The 19,444-nt window shown below is 36.2% G+C and overlaps 3 protein-coding genes across 3 annotated transcripts in view; 1 reads left to right on the forward strand and 2 right to left on the reverse strand.

Moving 5' to 3' along the window:
• LOC107741113 (muscarinic acetylcholine receptor M3-like) overlaps positions 1-3,305 on the reverse strand; it is a 9,283-nt gene extending 5,978 nt beyond the window's left edge. The window contains exon 1 of the mRNA XM_016553704.1: positions 3,233-3,305. The gene's annotated coding sequence lies outside the window, so the exon portion shown is untranslated. The remainder of the gene's footprint in view (positions 1-3,232) is intronic.
• Positions 3,306-4,271: 966 nt separating this feature from the next.
• Positions 4,272-6,278, forward strand: LOC107741114 (vesicle transport protein SEC20-like). Its single transcript, XM_016553706.1, has 6 exons — positions 4,272-4,355; positions 4,660-4,752; positions 4,821-4,912; positions 5,598-5,702; positions 5,780-5,898; positions 5,981-6,278. Exons 1-6 carry the CDS (start codon positions 4,272-4,274, stop codon positions 6,175-6,177), a joined length of 690 nt encoding a protein of 229 aa, XP_016409192.1. The 3' UTR covers positions 6,178-6,278.
• A 4,020-nt stretch (positions 6,279-10,298) lies between these two features.
• LOC107741096 (homeobox protein Nkx-2.5-like) lies at positions 10,299-18,461 on the reverse strand. The gene is made up of 2 exons (XM_016553688.1): positions 18,257-18,461; positions 10,299-10,900 (listed from the first exon to the last, which is right to left on the reverse strand). Exons 1-2 carry the CDS (start codon positions 18,459-18,461, stop codon positions 10,299-10,301), a joined length of 807 nt encoding a protein of 268 aa, XP_016409174.1.
• Between the last annotated feature and the right edge of the window lie 983 nt (positions 18,462-19,444).

Here is a 19,444-nt window from a genome sequence, read left to right on the forward strand (position 1 = left end):
GGCTTGCGGCAACTACATGTGACGACCCCGGGCTGGACTCCGCTTCTTCCACGGTGAAAGCCGATCCGGCGATGCACAGCGCGATGTTGATGTATTTCCTCAGTTACCAGCACGGATCAGCTCCAGGCATGACAAAGCAGATATCGTCCTCTTTTGGAAGGTCAAACAAAGTAGTTTCGCTTTCACAACGAAACACACAGAGTCTTCACGACATGGTGGCGGCGGCAACAATACTACAGCGAGAATAAAAGTTACGGCTTCTTTCTTTGCGTGAACGTTTGGGCGGCGTTATGCAAATCTTCCGAGATCGTGACGTAGGTATGTGGGGGTGTGTTAGAACGAGCCGTTTTAGGTAGGCGTGGTTAACTCTTAAATTTTATAAAGAATATCTCTTTGGATTTGAGACTTTAGTCTTTGCAACTTTACAGATCTTCTTTATGCACCAAGAGCTTGTAACACTCCAAAGAGAAAGGAAAAATTGAAATCGCATCATATGACCCCTTTAACCATTAAAACACAGTCCAGAAAAAAAAAATAATAATAAATATTGATGCTGATACTGAGTCATGAGGGTCATTAGGGGCCCTCTCTGTGACATCATTTCCTGTTTTATTTTTCTGAACTTTTCGTTGGTTAGACTTGGCTGACAAGATTTAAAAAAAAAAATAATAATAATTTTTAATGTCTTTTTTGTATTCTCTTTTTTTTTTTACATTCTGATATCAGATATTTCAACCTAACATTTTTCTTATCTTATGCCCCTAAAAATATCAAAATGAATTTTAATGCAGAAATTAGAACCGCCACTGTATTTCGTTATAATGTATATTTTAATAAATTAATAGATAAAACAAAAAACTGAGCATCAGGTCATTAATGCTTTACTCATTTGAAGCCTTTATTTTATCAATGTTTGTTTACTTTATGATTACAAACTAAAATACTGTGACTTTTTACCCTGGTGATGATGACTGTAAGGAAACTAAAACTATACAGTATAACATTTTTCCATCAAAATTTGATTGGTCATGATGACTGCAACAATAAAATACTGACAAAACATCCGCCATGACCCTTAATAAGAACAGTAACCTCCGATTAGTACAAAAGTCAGGGAGTATTTGTTCATGTTAGCCTGTTTATTGATGGCCAGCCTGAAACACACGCTAGCCAGCGCTGCAAAGTCAACATCGCCATCCTGAAATGTATATTTAATTTACTTGTGCTATAGCAACTCAAGGCATAACACTGTATCGCAAACACTGTACAGTCACTGTGTATTAAAGCATCTGTTAAATGCCAGAGTAAATTTGTTGTTATATAATCATAGATGTTTTTACAGGAGTCAGTCTCTTAAAGCTAGCAATGAAGTGAATAAATGTAAAAGACACCGGCATTAGGAGTACGACTTCTAGGGTTACTATAGTACACTATTAATATAGACTAATGTGGCTTGCTTTATAAAAAAGACTTTAAGTACTTGACAAACAGCACTTTCTAGTCCACGGATACAGATCCTTTTTCTGAATGCCGTGGTTAATCCCGTTAGACAGGTTCCTCTGTATGAAAAACCATCACTCACTAAATGAGGAACATGGAGAGCAATGAAGCAAGTGTGGAAAACAGGTCAGTGCAGACCACTAATGTGTCCACATTTGCTTTGATTAAAGATTTTCTAATAATAATGTAAAGATTAGAAAGCTATAGTCGCTTCTGAAGCCTCAATCTGTTTTAGCCATTGCGAGCATATACGATTAGTCTTATTGCAACAACTTGCAATAATAAAATGTACATTAATTGCTGAATTTTGAAAGCTCGTTGTGGTCTTATTTTGGTCCCATACACACTTCAGTCCATGGGTTAACAAATGTGAATAAGTCCCTGTAAGCACCTCTAATTATTTCAACAAAGGAGCACACAGTGTCAAGAAAGGGTCAAGGACAAAAAGGTTGGGGTAAATGAAAGAACTGCAGAGGGTTTATGAGTTGATGAAAAGATCATATTAGCCTAATTAAATCAGAAAAATGTCAAACTAACATGCATACATTAAATTACATTTTTATTTGTTTACCTGCATGTCAGTGTGACCATTAATCGAGATCAGAGAACTGTGAGCATGTGAATTTATTAAAAACTATTAAAATATTAACATGGTATAGTTGACTGAGTGGTGCTTGAATTCAGAGGCGTGGATCACAAATTCATTTACATGACATTTACCTAGCCATTCGATATTGTGAGTTTTCTAAGCTAAATGATATGACACACAGTAGAATTTTTGAGAAAGGCACATTTAAAAGAGAAAAAAAGAATCAATAAACTGCATATAAATCATTTACTGCTAATGTGTGAATCATTTGTAATCGTGTAATCCATAATGTAACTCTAATCCAATTATGAGCATTTTAAAATGTAATATAACCAAATTACCAGTACTAATATTTTGGAATCTGATTATGTAATCCAGATTACATGTGTTTAGTTACCCAGCACTGGTTTTGAGTCAACTCTCCAAAGTATGTTTTGCGGTTATTTTGCATGTTTTAAACTAAGAAAATGTTAAATTATTTTAGTGTTTTTTCTCTCTGAACTAAAATTCCAGGATAATTAGTAGTAATCAGACAAGAGTCAATTATATAATTAAGGCAGATTTCAATTGGTTGAGATGTGCTCTCTAGAGTATTTATCAAAGTCGTCAAGCTGGGGCAAGTCCTCACACATATTTGAATGTTATAAGGTTATACAATTTATTAATAACACAAATTATTTGTTGTTTTCATAATTTTGCTGAAACGCATGGCAGGCTACATTGTGACAACTTACCCCATACAGTGTGAAAATATGCCCCAGGACTGCATTGTGTAAAATGTCCATATTTAACTGGTGTATCTACCCTCTATATTCAGGGTAAAAGGGTTGCTAATCAAGCTGATAAACTGCATTTTAAAGCACTAAAGCAGATCCTAAAAATGCAGCGTTTGTTCAAGTACATGATATTAATAATAAAACAATTAAAGTAAATAAATGCAGCTTACCTTACACAGTCAAGTCAAATTTTAATGTCAAATTCATGTTACTTCGAGTACCTAAAAATCACATTTTGCCTAGAATGACTATTTTCGTTCATTAACAACTTGTAAAACTGCAGTTTTCGCTTAACAGTTTCCATTTAATCTAAATTTCAGTTTTGTTTTTTTTTTGTAATGTATAACATCCATAAAGAAAAGCTGACCTGCAGTAGAGATGTAGAATCCTCTCAGATCTGTAATGTCTCCTGCGCACCTGTAACGCAAATATTCAGAGAGCTCAACAAGCAAAGAAACTTCTCACTCCCAAAACTCACGCAGATCCCACCTATCGGCTCATTCGTAACTGGTTCAAAGGCATGCAAATCTTATTATAATTTTTTTTTCTTCATTTTATTGTGAATTTTGGCTATATGAATCTCATACGTTAATCCGTTAACCGTCTCGATAATTAAAATTGATGGAGCCACTTTCTGTCCATTGGGCAGATTTAATCATTTCTACGATTCATCTTTGCTCAATTGTCAACAGTAGAGGGCGCTAAACAACAAGAAAAGTCGCCTCGTTACTCTTGGTAGTCTATTTCAGTTCACTGATTCTTGTCTATTCTTTACCAACAGGCCAACTTGTTATCGTTTCTGAATTGACAGCATAGCTGATTTGTCAGCCTAAAAATGGTCTTAGAAACATTTTATCATACTTTATTAATTTGTTACTATTCAGTGTATTTTATGAAAAAAAAAAAAAATTTAAAAAAAGAAAAGAATGATTACATTTATAATTATGATTATCACTTTTTTTTCTTAGGTTTCCCCCCAGAAAGTTAGCAATGAAAGAAGAGTATCAGAAAAGCTGCATGGGATGTGTAAAGAAAATAAAGAAAAATCAAAGTAAAAAGAAAAGAAAAGAATATAATAATATACAATACAATCAGTATATAGATCAAAGACGACCATATCAGTCACTGATCAGTCCACCATACATAGAAGAGCACACACAAAAACATAAAACATAACGATTAATCGCGATTAATCGCATCCAAAATAAAAGTTTTTGTTAATAAAATAAATAAACAAAATAGAATGAATGAATGAATGGCATCAAGTTTCAGTTTAACATCCTTTACAGTCTATGGTTAACATACACATTCAGTCCTCAAACGATAACTAAACAGAGTGTCACGGCTTTTATTTTGACATTGGTAATGAGTGTACTTCCGGAAGTTATCAACTTCAGACTGCAGCGATGGCATCCTCTGCAGATGTACACGTCCGAATATGTGAACAAGAAATCATCAAGTATGATTTAGAAATTAAAGCTCTCGTTCAGGTATGAATGTTTTATTGTTCATATTTATAAAACTTAAACATTACTATTGTTGTCATATTAGTGTTGTTTTGGGGACAGTATTTAAAAAAAAATAATAGAAATGCTGATGAAATTAATGAATTACAAGGAACATAAAAAGATACTAAGTGACGAATGGCATTTTAATGTTATTATGGAAAATCAAGAATTTTGTCGTTGTTAGTGCCATGTTAAGTGATCATTTTTATGTGTCTTGCCAAATATTCTTCTCCTGTAAGTAACTAGCTGTACATATTGATCCATATAATGTTTTCAAACATTGCAGGATGTCAGTGAATGCACAGGACCACAAAGCAAACTGACAGATTTCAATTCACAAGTAAAAGAACAATTCTGCAATCTTAGACAACGGATTCAGGTGAGAAACAACGTGTGCAAATTTGCTGCTTATTAAGCGAATTCTAAACTTAAGACCTTTTTAAACAGGACCTGGAGCAAATGGAAAAAGAACAGGACAAAGAGTTCGACAAGGTGACCCTACTCAATAAAGCAGAAGGACATCGGAAACAGATGCTTAGGTAATGATGAAGTCATGCGCTTCACTTGTGTTCTTCTCAGTTTCAATGCATTTTATAGAGTAATATTATTATTATATTATTAAAGCAACTGAACAGCATTCATTAGGAAAATAGTCTGTCAAAAATGCAAAATGATAATAGTAAACACTCATTTTTCAGTTAAAGGCAGTTCATCATTGAATTCAGTGATGTCATCATCCAGCTCAGTTCAGTTTAATAGCTTCTGTGCAATCAAGTCGACGATATCGCTGGAAATGAAGTGTCCCCAACTAAGCAAGCCAGAGGCGACAGCGGCAAGGAACCAAAACTCCATCGGGGACAGAATGGAGAAAAAACCTTGGGAGAAAACAGGCTCAGTCAGGGGGCCAGTTCTCCTCTGGCCAGGCGACAGCGGCAAGGAACCAAAACTCCATCGGTGACAGAATGGAGAAAAAACCTTGGGAGAAACCAGGCTCAGTCAGGGGGGGACAGTTCTCCTCTGGCCAGACGAAACCAGCAGTTCAATTTCAGGCTGCAGCAAAGTCACATTGTGCAGAGGAATCATCTGGTTCCTGTTGGTCTTGTCCCGGTGGTCGTCTGAGACAAGGTCTTTACTGGGGATTTGTATCTGGGGCTCATCTAGTTGTCCTTCAAGTAGAAGGAGTGCAGTGTATTTGGTCTTAAATGAAGAGTGTTTTTCTTGCAGTAATCAGACAGCTTGGAGGAAGGCCAATCTCGCCTGTAAACTCTCCATTGATAAGCTGGAGAAGGAAGATTTGTTAAATTCAGAGGACATGTCGATAAGACACAGGTGAGTTTGAAAGCAGCATTTCTTCACTGAATGATGTTTTTAATGCTACTTCAGATCGCCTGAGTTCATTCTCTCAGAAAGATGACCAAAGAAAGCCTCGCTCAGACCTCCAGTGGCATAACAGAGAGTCTGATGAGTATCGGCCGGATGATGGCACAGCAGGTTCAGCAGAGCGAGGAGACCATGAGCACATTAGGTGGGCATCCCGCAGGTTTTCCATTTTATCCATGTCTGCACGCTGGGAAACTAATGCTGTATTGTTCGTTTAACTCCTGTAGCGATGTCTTCCAGGACAGTGCAGGAAACTAATGAAGAGTTTAAAGCCATGACAGGAACGATACAGCTGGGCAGAAAGCTGATCATTAAATACAATCGACGGGAACTGACAGACAAGCTGCTTATTTTCCTCGCTCTCGCGCTCTTCCTGGCCACAGTCTTGTACATCCTGAAGAAAAGACTTTTTCCTTTCTTTTAAATACTGACCAAAGTATGAGCAATGAATATGATGCATAAATGATAAAAGAAGGGAAAGGCACCTACAAGCCGTAAAAACGTTTTGCTTTCCTTGTGAAACGGTTGATCATGTCATGAAAATATATATATGACAAACACATGGCAACTAATTTGTCTCGTCATTTTGTTGCCGTCATAATTTATTTTTATACCACAACACTTTTTGCGCTTAACTATAATGCTTCATATATTTATGATAACGGTATTATTAAGAGTACCATAAAGAGAAATTTTGTGAAGTTAGACCTGTTACGGCAAAAATCTTGCAAAAGAAGTGAATTATGAATAAAATCTCTTCATTTTAAAACGTTTTACAGTGTAAGCCGAGGATTATTTCTTATGAGAAACCTGGAATTACAAATTTTGTGTCATGGGTTTTTAATTAGTGATGTATCTAAAAAAAAAGTATCTAATTGAGTCTTGTATATCAAAGTTGTTCTAGATTGGAAAGCCTAAAAGTTAAATATTCAAAATAGTTTATGAATAGTTTATTTTAAGTGCACTGCTGTTCAAAAGTTATATTCTCTTAGGAGAAAAACTAAGTCTCTTCTGCTCACCAAGGCTGCATTTGATCAAAAATATAGTAAAAACAGTACTATTGTGAAATATTATAAATAACTGTTTTATGTTGAATACATGTTAAAATGTAATTTATTATAATATGTGGTGGCAAAGCTGAATTTTAGCTGAATTTTCTTAAGTGTCACATGATCTTTCAGAAATCATTCTAATATGCTGATCTGAAACATTAATTATTATTATCAGCGTTGAAAAGAGTTGTGCTGGAAATCTTTTTTTTTTTTTTTTTGATGAATAGAAAGTGAAAACATAAATGTCTTTATTGTCTCTTTTGATCAATTTAATGTGTCCTTGCTGAATAAAAGCATTAATTACTAACTCAAAACCTTTGAACAGTTGTGTGTTTTGATCTGCATTGTATCAATTTAATTTCTCATATGTGACCCTGGAGCACAAAAGCAGTGTTAAGTCGCTGGGGTATATTTGTAGCAATAGCCAACAATACATTGTATGGGTCAAAATTATCGATTTTTCTTTTATGCCAAAAATCATTAGGATATTAAGTAAAGATCATGTTCCATGAAGATATTTTGTAAATGTCCTACTGTAAATATATTAAAACTTAATTTTTGATTAGTAATATGCATTGCTAAGAACTTCATTTGGACAACTTTAAAGATGATTTTCTCAATATTTAGATTTTTTTGCACCCTCAGATTCCAGATTTTCAAATAGTTGTATCTCGACCAAATACTGTCCTATCAAAACAAACCATACATCAATGGAAAGCTTATTTATTCAGTTTTCAGATGATGCATAAATCTCAATTTCGAAAAATTGACAATTAAGACTGGTTTTGTGGTCCAGGGTCACATTTGTATTACATACAGTTAATTTAATTTAAGGCTTATTTTTATGAAAACTACACATAATGTACTTTTTAGGATAAGCCTTCACGGTTTAACCGTCAGCCCTCAGTTTTGAACCCATGCTACACAGCAAAATCCCCAGAGTTAAATCAACTCTGCTCAGAGTACATATTGTCCCAATCTACCAGAGTGTTAAAAATAACACTGAAGCCGAGTTAAAGTTAATGGGATACTTAAGCAATTAATTAAGTAATGATTGAGCATTAGTAAAGAAACCCCGCTGTTAACTATGTTGAAGATTAACAACTTCTGCTCAGGCTTTTAGACATGAAAATTTACCACACAATCCTCAACAGTGGTAACTCTGCTTCAATGTTACTTTAACACTCTGTAGATTGGGACAATATGTACTCTGAGTTGATTTAGCTCTGGGGATACGCTGGAGGCTGTCACATGGACACCTACAGTATGACAGGCAATTTAGGTGAGTTAAACTCACATCCCGCGCAGTGATGAAGCAGCAGCGGGACAGAACCAGAGTATCACAGGGGGAAAAGCTCAGAAAAGCTATGGCCATAATCAGAGCTCCGCTGATAAAGAGGCATGCGACCCTGTCTTTCCTCCGATAAGACCCGGAAAAGCTGATTATTCCATCCCTGGTCTCTTTCTCTCTCTCTCTCTCTGTCATTCTCCTTCCATTGTGGCCGGAGGACAAGGTCTGTTATTTTTAGAGATGTGCGTCCATGTTATCTGACTTGTTCTTTTCAACGCCTCTGAAGAGTGGGCCACTATTGTAACTGCGTGACCTTTCTCTGTACATCTCAGTGGCCCCGTATTTGACTTGAAACGACAATCATTTCCACAGTAAGCTTGCTATTGTAATATATATTTCAGCTAGATGCTGGTTCAGTTGTAGGCAGATGCGGTGGAGAGGGGGAATTGTACTGATATGTGTGGAGAGGCCAGAGAGATGCCCGAGGGCAATCTATTACTCATTTTAAGTGGCAGCAAATGTGGATCTCCTTCCCTCCTCCATCCAAGTCTTTGCATGCGCAGCCATGCACCCTTACCTCTCCATGTCAAGCAAATTGTGCCATTCTGCACACTAAGCAGAGCACTTTTGTGTTGTCAATCAAGTGTGACATCAACCTTTGCAAGAATAGCATACAAAAAAAATGTAAATGGTCTAGGTTTGAGCATCTGTTGCGATCGACCAAAAGCATTTTGCTGGTGGATGCTCGATTAGAGAGTTTAGTTTAACATTAAACTCAGCTGCACGTTTTACTCAAATCACATGATACAGAAAAATGATAAATGCTGAATTAGGCCTTTTTGCAATCTGGGGTTATTTCTGCAGTTTTACAGCGCAAGAATTAACCTCGGTTCAAGTCCTCGCTGAAACGTCTTTATTAAATATTATATTTAATTTTAATATTTTTTATTTGATTTACACGAATAAGTCATAGAAAAGTAGGTATATCTCAGGTTCACCTTTGGTAAAACAGTGACCCCGAAAATGTTTAAACTTGCAAAATCGTGTTTAGCAAAAGTTAAGGTAAAAAAAGGGTAAAACAACAACAACAACAACAAAACACTTTAATGGAAAATATAGATGAAGTCGTCAAGGCCTACAAATAAGGAACAGGAATAAGATAACTTTTATAACAATAATAATAAAGTGTTTATCAATTTTAGGAATGTAATTTGTAAATACAAATTTACGAATATAGTTTTAATTATCCTATACGTCAAATATAAATTATTAGTACTGTTTATGCTAATATTTTAATTGTTATTCTCAAACCAAATAATAAGTGCATAGGCTACATTCTTGAAAAGCCTTTATTATTTTCTTTTAAAAGGTTTACATATCAGACTTAGCTACCTACACAAGCAAATCAATAACAACACCTTAATACGAGCCGTATTCGTGCGGTACTTTCTGGATATTAACAATAGTTAATAATAGTTCATTAATTGTTGCCCTTTATTGGTTACAGTTAATATTAATGGTCTGTTAATTTTTTATAAAAATGAGACTGGCCTTGAAAAAAAAGAAAGAAAGATAAAACATAGGAACTTCTTTCGAGATTTATAAAAGCCTCATAATACATCTGGTGAAAATGATAAATAATCTACCTATTTCACGTGCGGTTTATCTCTCATAATTTAACTCAAGTGCAAACAAATTATTCAGACATGTTTTTAAAGAAAACGATGCGTCGGCTATACGGAAAAATAGCTATTAAAGCATAAGAAAGAATGCATCTTGCATCTGACAAAGCAAAACCATCCCGGCCCGCATTCTGTCTATTCAAATAGTAATCATCAATTATGAAAATATTCTTTGAATATAAATGTCCATACATGCACTTAAAGTTCTTTTTTTTGACCAAGCTCTGATGCCCTCATAATACATCTGGTGAAAATGATAAATAATCTACCTATTTCACGTGCGGTTTATCTCTCATAATTTAACTCAAGTGCAAGCAAATTATTCAGACATGTTTTTAAAGAAAACGATGCGTCGGCTATACGGAAAAATAGCTATTAAAGCATAAAGAAAGAATGCATCTTGCATCTGACAGAGCAAAACCATCCCGGCCCGCATTCTGTCTATTCAAATAGCAATCATCAATTATGAAAATATTCTTTGAATATAAATGTCCATACATGCAATTAAAGTTCTTTTTTTTCACCAAGCTCTGATGCCGTGTAGTGAGGGAACCCCGCTGCTGGACTGAAACGGAGCCTGCGCGTTATTTAGATCTCCAACTCCAAAGTTGATGTAGTTGCTGTTGGACTGTGAGGGCTGGATGGAGGACATGCTCGACGGATAGCTGCATGAGTAGTTCGTGTTGCCCGGACTCGGGAAATTACTAAAGGCTGGGTAGCTGTTGTAGGTGAAATGATTGATCCCCACATTGTAAGAGGTGTTGTATGTGGAAGCGTCGCCCAGGCACGGCTTTCCATCCCGAACCAAAACCGGCACCGAGATGCGTCTCGGAGGAGCGATGCCCACCATCTCCAGGGTCTGGTCCTGACGCTGCCTCTTGCACTTGTAGCGTCTGTTCTGGAACCAGATCTTGACCTGTGTGGAGGTGAGTTTGAGCACGCTGGCTAGATGATCTCTCTCAGGTGCGGAGAGGTATTTCTGCTGTTTGAAGAGTCGCTCCAGCTCGTACACCTGCGCTTGAGAGAACAGAACACGAGGCTTCCTCCTTTTCCTCTGCTTGGGTCGATCCGCATCATCCAGCTTCAGATCTTCACTTGGATCTTCCTGAGAGCAGCTGATGTCTGAAAATGGATGATTTATTTCATTGATAGAATTTAATGGGACACAAATCGTCAATATAATGATGGTCCTCTTGGGCGACCCGGTTGGCATTTATCAGGGGTGCCTAGTCGTTTAATGAATAGGGTAAAACTTTTGTGTTTAGAGGTAGCCTATAAACCCACGCTTATGTTTCTAATAGAGCCCTCATAACACACTTTTGGGGTGTAAGGAGTGACTGCATGCTGTAATGAGGCAGGGGGCGGGGCTCAACATTTCAGAGCTTGCCATTGGCCAAATGACGCATAATATTAAAATGACTTGTGAGAGTTCCATACAAGTCCATGCATATAATATCCACCAATTATAGCAACTTTACTAACACCAACAAACATTGCTGCTATCCATATTAATCTTGTTATTTTTTTAACGTTCGCTCGGTGTTGCCTGTTTTTATTAGTTGCAATGCTGCAATTCAAGTAACGCTTTATTATCAAGTCTGTCAGCTCTGAGAGAGATGGATTTAAATAGGTAGATAGTATATATTTACTTAATGCCATGTCAGCATCAAAGGCTATCTGAGATGGATTTAAATCATCCCTTAGCTACCTACGAGGCTGCAAATGTCCCTTTTGGCTTGAACTGGCACTGAGCGCACTCGGTTTGTTTATTTTCCTCTTAATTGCTTAATCCAGAGGAAACTACGGGCCAGAGAAGAGTTTTCTCCAAGGGATCAGACAGTGCCATTGCTGGAACCTGAAACCTGCAATGACAAACCCAACTGTCTACCACTGAAAGATTCTGGTGCCACTGGGTTTGTTATCAAGACGTGATAACAGATGACAACAAACCAGAAACCCACCCACGCCGAACAGCCGCATGCAGCAGAAGAGCAACACATGGCAATTCATATAAAATATAGACCTGTGTGGCGGAAATGATATAATACAAGAACACATGTAGCCTACAGATTAGATTTAGACATCTGTGACTGATAGTGTGGTAGTTACAGATACCAGTTTGGACATCTTTTATTTTATATTTTTGAATAAATTTGTAATTATCATGTAATTATGTTCATGTAATTATAATTAAAAAATTATGTAATCATATATATATATATATATATACTGTATATATAGGCCTATACGTTCATTTTAGATCAAATATTTTGCTTGCATTTTCTATTTAAACAATGCATTTAGACAACAGACAATACAGTAGACAATTTTAGACAATAGGCCTACAGAAAGGCTGCTAGTTTCTTTATTTTCTCATTTATGTTAATTAGTTCTAATTAAAAGTGTTTATTTCACATTTTAATTAATCTGTATTTATTTCAGTTTTATTTAATCAAATAGGCTCGTTTTGGACATTTGTGATCATTCGGTAATACCAATGTTACACTATCTGTTACACGTTACTCAGCCTATCAGTTACTATAATTCATGCTTAGTGACTCATCAATAATAATAATAAACTAACTACAAGCTCCTTAAAGCAATTGCATATTAAGTAGCTAGTTCCTATATGTTAAAACTGTAATTACACTGCAATATGGACACTAATCCAGTTTTTTTGGCAGCAGCATTGGACAGTGGTGCCGTTCCTCTGGATATTAGTCATCGTTTGTGCTTGTGCAGAGGAGACAGACAGTATTATCGTTTATTTGATCTCTAACGGTTAATGCTGCAGAGTAAATGGTGCTCGTGTCTGCACTAGAGCTTCATGTTTATAGTTTTGGAGAAAATCAGTGCGTCCGAGTCTCAGACAGGCGTTTCTGATAAATGAGCGCGAGCACTTTTCTCTATGAGCGAATCAACACTCCCTTATCCGTCGCTGCAATAATTGGTGAAATAAAGTAAACTGACTCCGCAGCTTATGGAAACTGCTTTATATCACGGTGATTTATGAAGCATCTCCTCCACCGAGCGCCACTGCAGTCAGTGACAGTCCAACCCGATCTCATGAAAGTGCGTATAAATAGTACGCCAAATAAAAACGAAAACTCGTGGTATTGATACGCAAAAATTGATTTGGCGTGTATATGCTACGCGATGGGTAGGTTTAGGGTTGTGGGGTAGATGCGTATCATATGTACGCGAAAACTGCGTATCAAATGCACGACAACAAATTTCGTATCATATGCACGCCAACAAATTTCGTATCATATGCACGCCAACAAATTTCGTATCATATGCATGCGAAAACTGCGTCAAAAATTGATTTGGCGTGTATATGCTACGCGATGGGTAGGTTTAGGGTTGTGGGGTAGATGCGTATCATATGTACGCGAAAACTGCGTATCAAATGCACGCCAACAAATTTCGTATCATATGCACGCGAAAACTGCGTATTATATGCACGCCAAACACATGCGTATCATATGCACGCCAAAGTCAATTTTTGCGTATCAATACGTGCAAATGTTTCTGAGAGTTTACTACGGTTTTCTGAGACAGAGCTTGCTTGGAGCAGAGTCGAATAATTCGTCTTGTTTGATGCATTTCTGAAATAAATATTATGACAGACTAGTCATGGTCGAGAGAAGAAGAGGCACAAACTCCCGCAAAGCAACTGCATCTGCAGGTTTGTCTTTCAACAGCGCATTTGGAGCAGATAAAGAGTTGGATAACGTTCTTGAAAACTTCCTGTAGGCCGACCTGTTTAGGAAGTGATGGGGCAGAGGGGTGAGATGGGTGTTATCTAAATGAGTCTGTGCAGTGATGAAACCACAGAGCTCTTCATCCCTGCCAATCACTTGCACATTTAACACCTCCTGAAGGAAGCTCATGCACGAGGCCTGGCTGCATGCGTGGGGATTTTTAATGGATTTATATTTAATCTAACACGTTTTTAACACTTAATTTAAGGCAGCTGTGTTTAGACTTGCTTCAACTAAATATGACCTGTGCTAAATGTCAAGACTTATTGTAGAATTAAATATTCACAAATGGTTTCTTTTGTTTTCTTGCGATGTTTATTTAAAAAAAAAAAAAAATTATGTAAAATTCCATTTCAACGTGTAACATTAAACATTGGATTATGTGTGCAATTAGATAGGCCTATATACTTTTATAACCAATTAAGGAATTGTGTTTATCTTTATTTTGTATCAAGAATCCGCTTTTCTAAATAGGCTACTTTCTTGCTTTGCTTTCTAGATTTTAAGTGCTTTTATCAAAACCAAGGTCAGCTTTTAAATTTTTTTGTAATGTGTTTATTCGTGGGTTTATCCAGCAATTTTGACGACATAATTGATCATGCGTCGGTTAAATTATTATAAACACGGCTTTAAAGTAGCTATAAGAAAGAGAAGCTAAAATGTCTTTTCATATGTAGTTTTTGTAGTTATAGGCTAGTCATTATTTATTATTACAATGATTTAAATGTTTAACTAGCCTAAATTAAACTATAAAAGTATTTTCAAAAGCATAAATATAATGCATTTGTGTAGTTCATCCCTAAAAGTTAATGCACATTATTAATTCATGCCAGTATTGAAGGAAATTAAAATAAAAACTACGAGGTTGAAGTTGCAAAACAAAACAAAACACTGTAAGATCAGATGTGGATAATCTGTAATATTGCACGAAAAACAAGAAGAAAATCATTACGGCGATTCAGAGCTGTGCGTTTTGTCATCACATCATTTGTCTTGCATGTCTCGGGGAATAACAGCTTTCTTTATGAACTCATGTTCACAGCTTTGGCAGTGGATTAGTCGGGCAGACAGGAACATGATTGCTCCCGATGGGAGTCAGATGACCTGCTCTCCTTTGGATAACTCAGAATAGTTTTGACTACTCGCTCACACTGAAACATGTTCATATGCTCATATTTCAAAAAGACTTTGTCACTATATTAATCATAATTAAAGAGGGCTTTTGCAGCTGGTTGCTCCCGTATGATTTCACAGACCATCCGGCAGCTGAGTTCATGAATGCCACTGGATGTGGAGTTTATAGTCTCTCTATAAGTGACTGTTTTCCAAAAAAACATTCCTTGTTCAGAAGACAGAAGCTCCACACTTTTTCCATAGCACTTCATTTTTAATAATCTTTTTTTTAAAAATAATTTTATTTTACAATATAGCTAATGTATAACACTTATTATGTTGCCTGTGAAATTAAACTACATTGTAGCACATTTGCTGATCTAGACTCCTTTCTGTCCTGAAGTTTTGCCGAATCTGCCTCCTGGTGGCGGATTTTAACATAGCAGCGATATTGCTGTCTCTGTTTCATTCATTCATGTATTACAGTCAACAGAGTAGACATAAGTAATAACCTCTTCACAAAAACAAACACATGTCTGTCTGGCAGTTATATTGGCAGAAATATGTATACTATAGTTTTAAACTGAGAGAAGCTGAATATCCGATGCTTAAAGTGATAGTTCACCTAAAAAATTAAAATGCTGTCATCATCATTTACTCGCCCTCGGGTTGTTCCAAACCTGTATGACTTTCTTTATTCTGCAGAACACAAATAAAGCTATTTTGAAGAATGTAGGTAAACAAACAGTTTTCATTACAACTCACTTCTATTATAGACTAAATAGAGTTTTGCAAGATTCAGTGAAAGTGAATGGCTACATATATTTTGTCAGAATAACAAAAAAGAAGCAAAGAATATTGCTGTTAAGCTGTTTCCTAACTCAAATTTGATATTTTAGGCTGCCTTCTTCATGATGGAATAAAATCGTGTTTTTACACAATGCTACTTTTGCTACTTTTAAGATTATTGTAAAGGCTACCTGAATGTGTGGCTATGTGTGACTTCATTAAAGTACAAACACATATAAAAACTTTTGGAATAGTATAGGTACGCATCTGAATTCTTCCAGGAAAAATGAAATCCAAAATTTAAATCCAATTTAATTAAATTTAAATTGAATTTAATTTAATCCAAAATTTAGTAAATCTATAAAAAGAAAACTAATAATTCAGTGAATTACACTGTTAATTTTTAATTTTGTTCAGAAAATGTTTATTCATTGTAAAAAATTCTCTAATTCGTATTCATATTCTTAAAATATGATATATATATATATATACACACACACACACACACACACACATACATACACATATATATATATATATATTATAAACCAGTACACACAGACACACACACACACACACACACACATACACACACACACACACATATATATATATATATTTGTAATACCACTGATGCATAAGGATTTCCTCTATATATTTTATTATACAATGTTATATTTGTTCATTTTATATTTATTTGTGTTTTATTACTTATTCTTATTTAATTTTGTTTGTGAAACTTTACATGCAGATTTGATGCAATTTTATTCCTGTAGAGGTTCTATCCGTTCTGTCTGTTCAGACACCTGTTGTTTGATGCATTAAAAAAATACAAACACATTTAAGCAATTTTTTAAATGCAAATTGAATTTTTTAAAATTAAGTTTAGGCTTACTCATTAACAAATATGAAACAAAAAGAACAAATGACAACCCTATAAAGTATCCTATTTTCCTCACATTGCATTACTCAAAGTTGACCTACAGATCTTGACCAAAGCTGTTGATATCCATAGGCAATGTATATAAATGACCGCTAGAGGGCAGTCACGCAGTGCTTTACATCGAGAGTAGTGGCCGTCTAAGAGCACATAAAACCTTTGCTCAGTCTCTACAATTGTTGCTATGGATGAGCAGGTTTGTTTAGGTGTGCAAATACTGTGTCTGATAATCTATAGACCTTACAGTACCATATTTAATAATTTAATGATAATTTAATAATAATTTATGCATTTAGCAGACGCTTTTATCCAAAGCGACTTACAGTGCATTCAGGCTATACATTTTTTACCAGTATGTGTGTAGTGTGTATTTAACTAGACAGAACAAGCAGGCTACAGTGTGTTCACTGGATTGTACTAACAACATACCAATTGTTCAGCTAAAAAAAAACTTATTTCTGAAAAAAAAAATCAGTAGACAAATACTCAATAAAACATTTCTGAAAGTTGAGTTGTGAAAATTAAGGCATTTAGGACCTTTACACACTAAAGACTGGAATTCTATCCATAACAGCCTCGTTTTCATCTGCGTTAAATACAATATGGCGTCTAACCTGAGTCTATTAATAAATCTCTGCATCATTGCAGTTTTATAATCGTGTATGTCATGTAGCTGTAGCTTTAAGTCATCTCTGTGCCAGTGTACTCCAAACGGCTGACGACATTATAAAACACATTAAGTATACTTAGATAAAAAAAAAATAAAACAAGGTAATTGTGACTTATCTCACAATTCTGACTTTTCCTCTCAGGATTGAGTGACAGAAACTTGAAATTGCAAGTTACAAAGTCAGAATTGCACGAAAAACTCGCAATTCTGACAAATACGTGTTGCATAGTCGCATTAAAGGCACAATATATAAGATTTTTTATTAAAATATCCAAAAACCACTAGAACAGTGTTATATATTTTGCTGACTTGTGTACTTACATTATCCCAAATGTTTCGAAGAATGTTTAAATCCAGAGAAATAAGCAATTTTAACTATTGACACGGACCGTGTTTATAGTGTCATTGTGTCGCCTGCTAATGACCAGATTGCGTAGGCTGTGGGGATGAAGACCACAACTCCCATGATTCCACACCCAGTCACAGCATCATCAAACTACGCCTTTGATTCTTTGTTTATTTTGAATACGCGCCCTCTAGCGGCAAAAATGACATATTGTGCCTTTAAGTCAGAATTGCAAGAAAAAAAGTCAATTGCGAGATATAATATCCAATTCAGACAAAAAAAAAACTATTTTCTTACAATTTCGAGATTATATTTCACAATTCTAAGAAAGAAAAGTCAGAATTGTGAGATGTTGACAATTGAGAGAAAAGAAGTGGAAATGGGCTTTCATATGACATACTTTTTTTTTTTTTTACAATACCACCTGCAACTGACTAGCACATCTTGATTCACAACTAAGGCACGGTGCATCGTTTTTATTATTGATTGATTGATTTTTGAAGGAACAAGCTTGTTATGCATGTTGCATGCATGCTGGTTTCAGTATTGATGCGTGAGATTTAAACGGCACTGTTCAGCCATCTCTGGAAACGGGGCTCTTTGGGAGACCGACGACGTATTTTTGACTGCACAACCTAATCACCCACACCTCCAGCTCAGTAAATTCATCAGCATTCAGAATGGCCACTTTGTTGTGGCGTTGGCCTGTCATATATTAGCTGCAGCGGCCCAGCCTGAGAACCAGTTCGCCTGCTGCTCGACCACAGCCACCAGAGCCTCATAAAACCTGTTTATAGATCTTCAGCCCTATGACAGGAGAGGCCGAGCCAGCTAGAGCGCAGGGGAGCTTGTTTACGGCGCGGTCGTCTCATTCCACTCTGACGAGAGAGAAAGAGCGTTTTTCCCACTGCTGCGATGAGCTGAGTGTTTCTGCAGGAGGCTGGTGGAGGTGCCCGCTGCAGCTCAGTCTGGCGCCAACCCTGTGCCACACGCCCTGACAGCTTTATGCACCAGTCAAGAGGAACGCTCTTCACATCATCGCCGCTGGCTCCAGACGACATGGACCTGACTAACTTTTTCTCTTACAGAATCCAGATTCTTAGACATTCAGGCCTGTTTGAATTGAGTTTTACTATGATTAATGTCTATGTGGACTCATCACCCTCACTGGGTAACGCTGAGGTGTTCCTCCTGAAGTCCACTATCATCTCCACTGTTTTGAGCAGTGTTGGGGGTAACGCATTACGAGTAACGTGAGTTATGTAGTCAGATTACTTTTTTCAAGTAACTAGTAAAGTAACGCATTACTTTTTTCATTTACAAAAAAAATGTCAAATAAGTAACTCCAGTTACTTTGTTTTCCCATTTATTGACTGACTCTGGTGTCAGCATGTTGAGAAATCGGGAGTAAGTGCAGAGGCGTTGTGTGCGCTGTGTGAACATGATGTTACTGTAGTTCTAGAATGTCAACATGCATTTAGGCCTACTAATCTCACTTGCACAAAAACTAATCTCACTCACACAAAAACAGTGCAAGTGAGATTAGTACGTCATCCGCCTGGAACGGCTTCCGCCTACAACAGTTACTGGAAATGAGAGAAACGTGTTTATAACATTTTAAATATGGATATTTTTCTTACAAAAACATATCGAGTCGCTACAGGAGGCCTTTATGCACCCCCCAGAGCCGTGTGAGGCATGTTTTATTATGGATGGATGCGCTTTATTTGACTAGACTACTTTTGGACTGTTGAAAAAAAAAAACACCCACCTACTGCCATTCTAAAGCTTGGAAGAGCAAGGATCATTTTTAATATAACTTCGATTGTATTCGTCTGAAAGAAGAAAGTCATATACACCTTGGATGCTTTGTGGGTGCATTTCTGGGCTAATTTTCATTTTTGGGTGAACTAACCCTTTAAGTGTTTTTTCTTTAATTGCTAATGTGACCTTTTTACACCACAGACTGAACAAAAAGTAAGCATTGCTAATTGGTAATTGGTTGACTTAAACTGGTATTATCTGATTGTGTAATTAAATCTAA

Source organism: Sinocyclocheilus rhinocerous, unplaced genomic scaffold (assembly GCF_001515625.1).
Source record: "Sinocyclocheilus rhinocerous isolate Xijiao unplaced genomic scaffold, SAMN03320098_v1.1 scaffold44, whole genome shotgun sequence".
Classification (NCBI taxonomy): domain Eukaryota; kingdom Metazoa; phylum Chordata; class Actinopteri; order Cypriniformes; family Cyprinidae; genus Sinocyclocheilus; species Sinocyclocheilus rhinocerous.

Bases quoted from the DNA above. Each gene is read 5' to 3' on its own strand.
- LOC107741096 (XM_016553688.1), bottom strand. From the start codon at position 18,461: ATGTCGTCTGGAGCCAGCGGCGATGATGTGAAGAGCGTTCCTCTTGAC. The intron at 10,901-18,256 runs GTAAACAAGCTC...ATCCATTTTCAG, and splicing joins TGGAATGAGACGACCGCGCC to ACATCAGCTGCTCTCAGGAA.
- LOC107741114 (XM_016553706.1), top strand. From the start codon at position 4,272: ATGGCATCCTCTGCAGATGTACACGTCCGAATATGTGAACAAGAAATC. The intron at 4,913-5,597 runs GTAATGATGAAG...TTTTTCTTGCAG, and splicing joins CATCGGAAACAGATGCTTAG to TAATCAGACAGCTTGGAGGA. The intron at 5,899-5,980 runs GTGGGCATCCCG...TAACTCCTGTAG, and splicing joins GGAGACCATGAGCACATTAG to CGATGTCTTCCAGGACAGTG.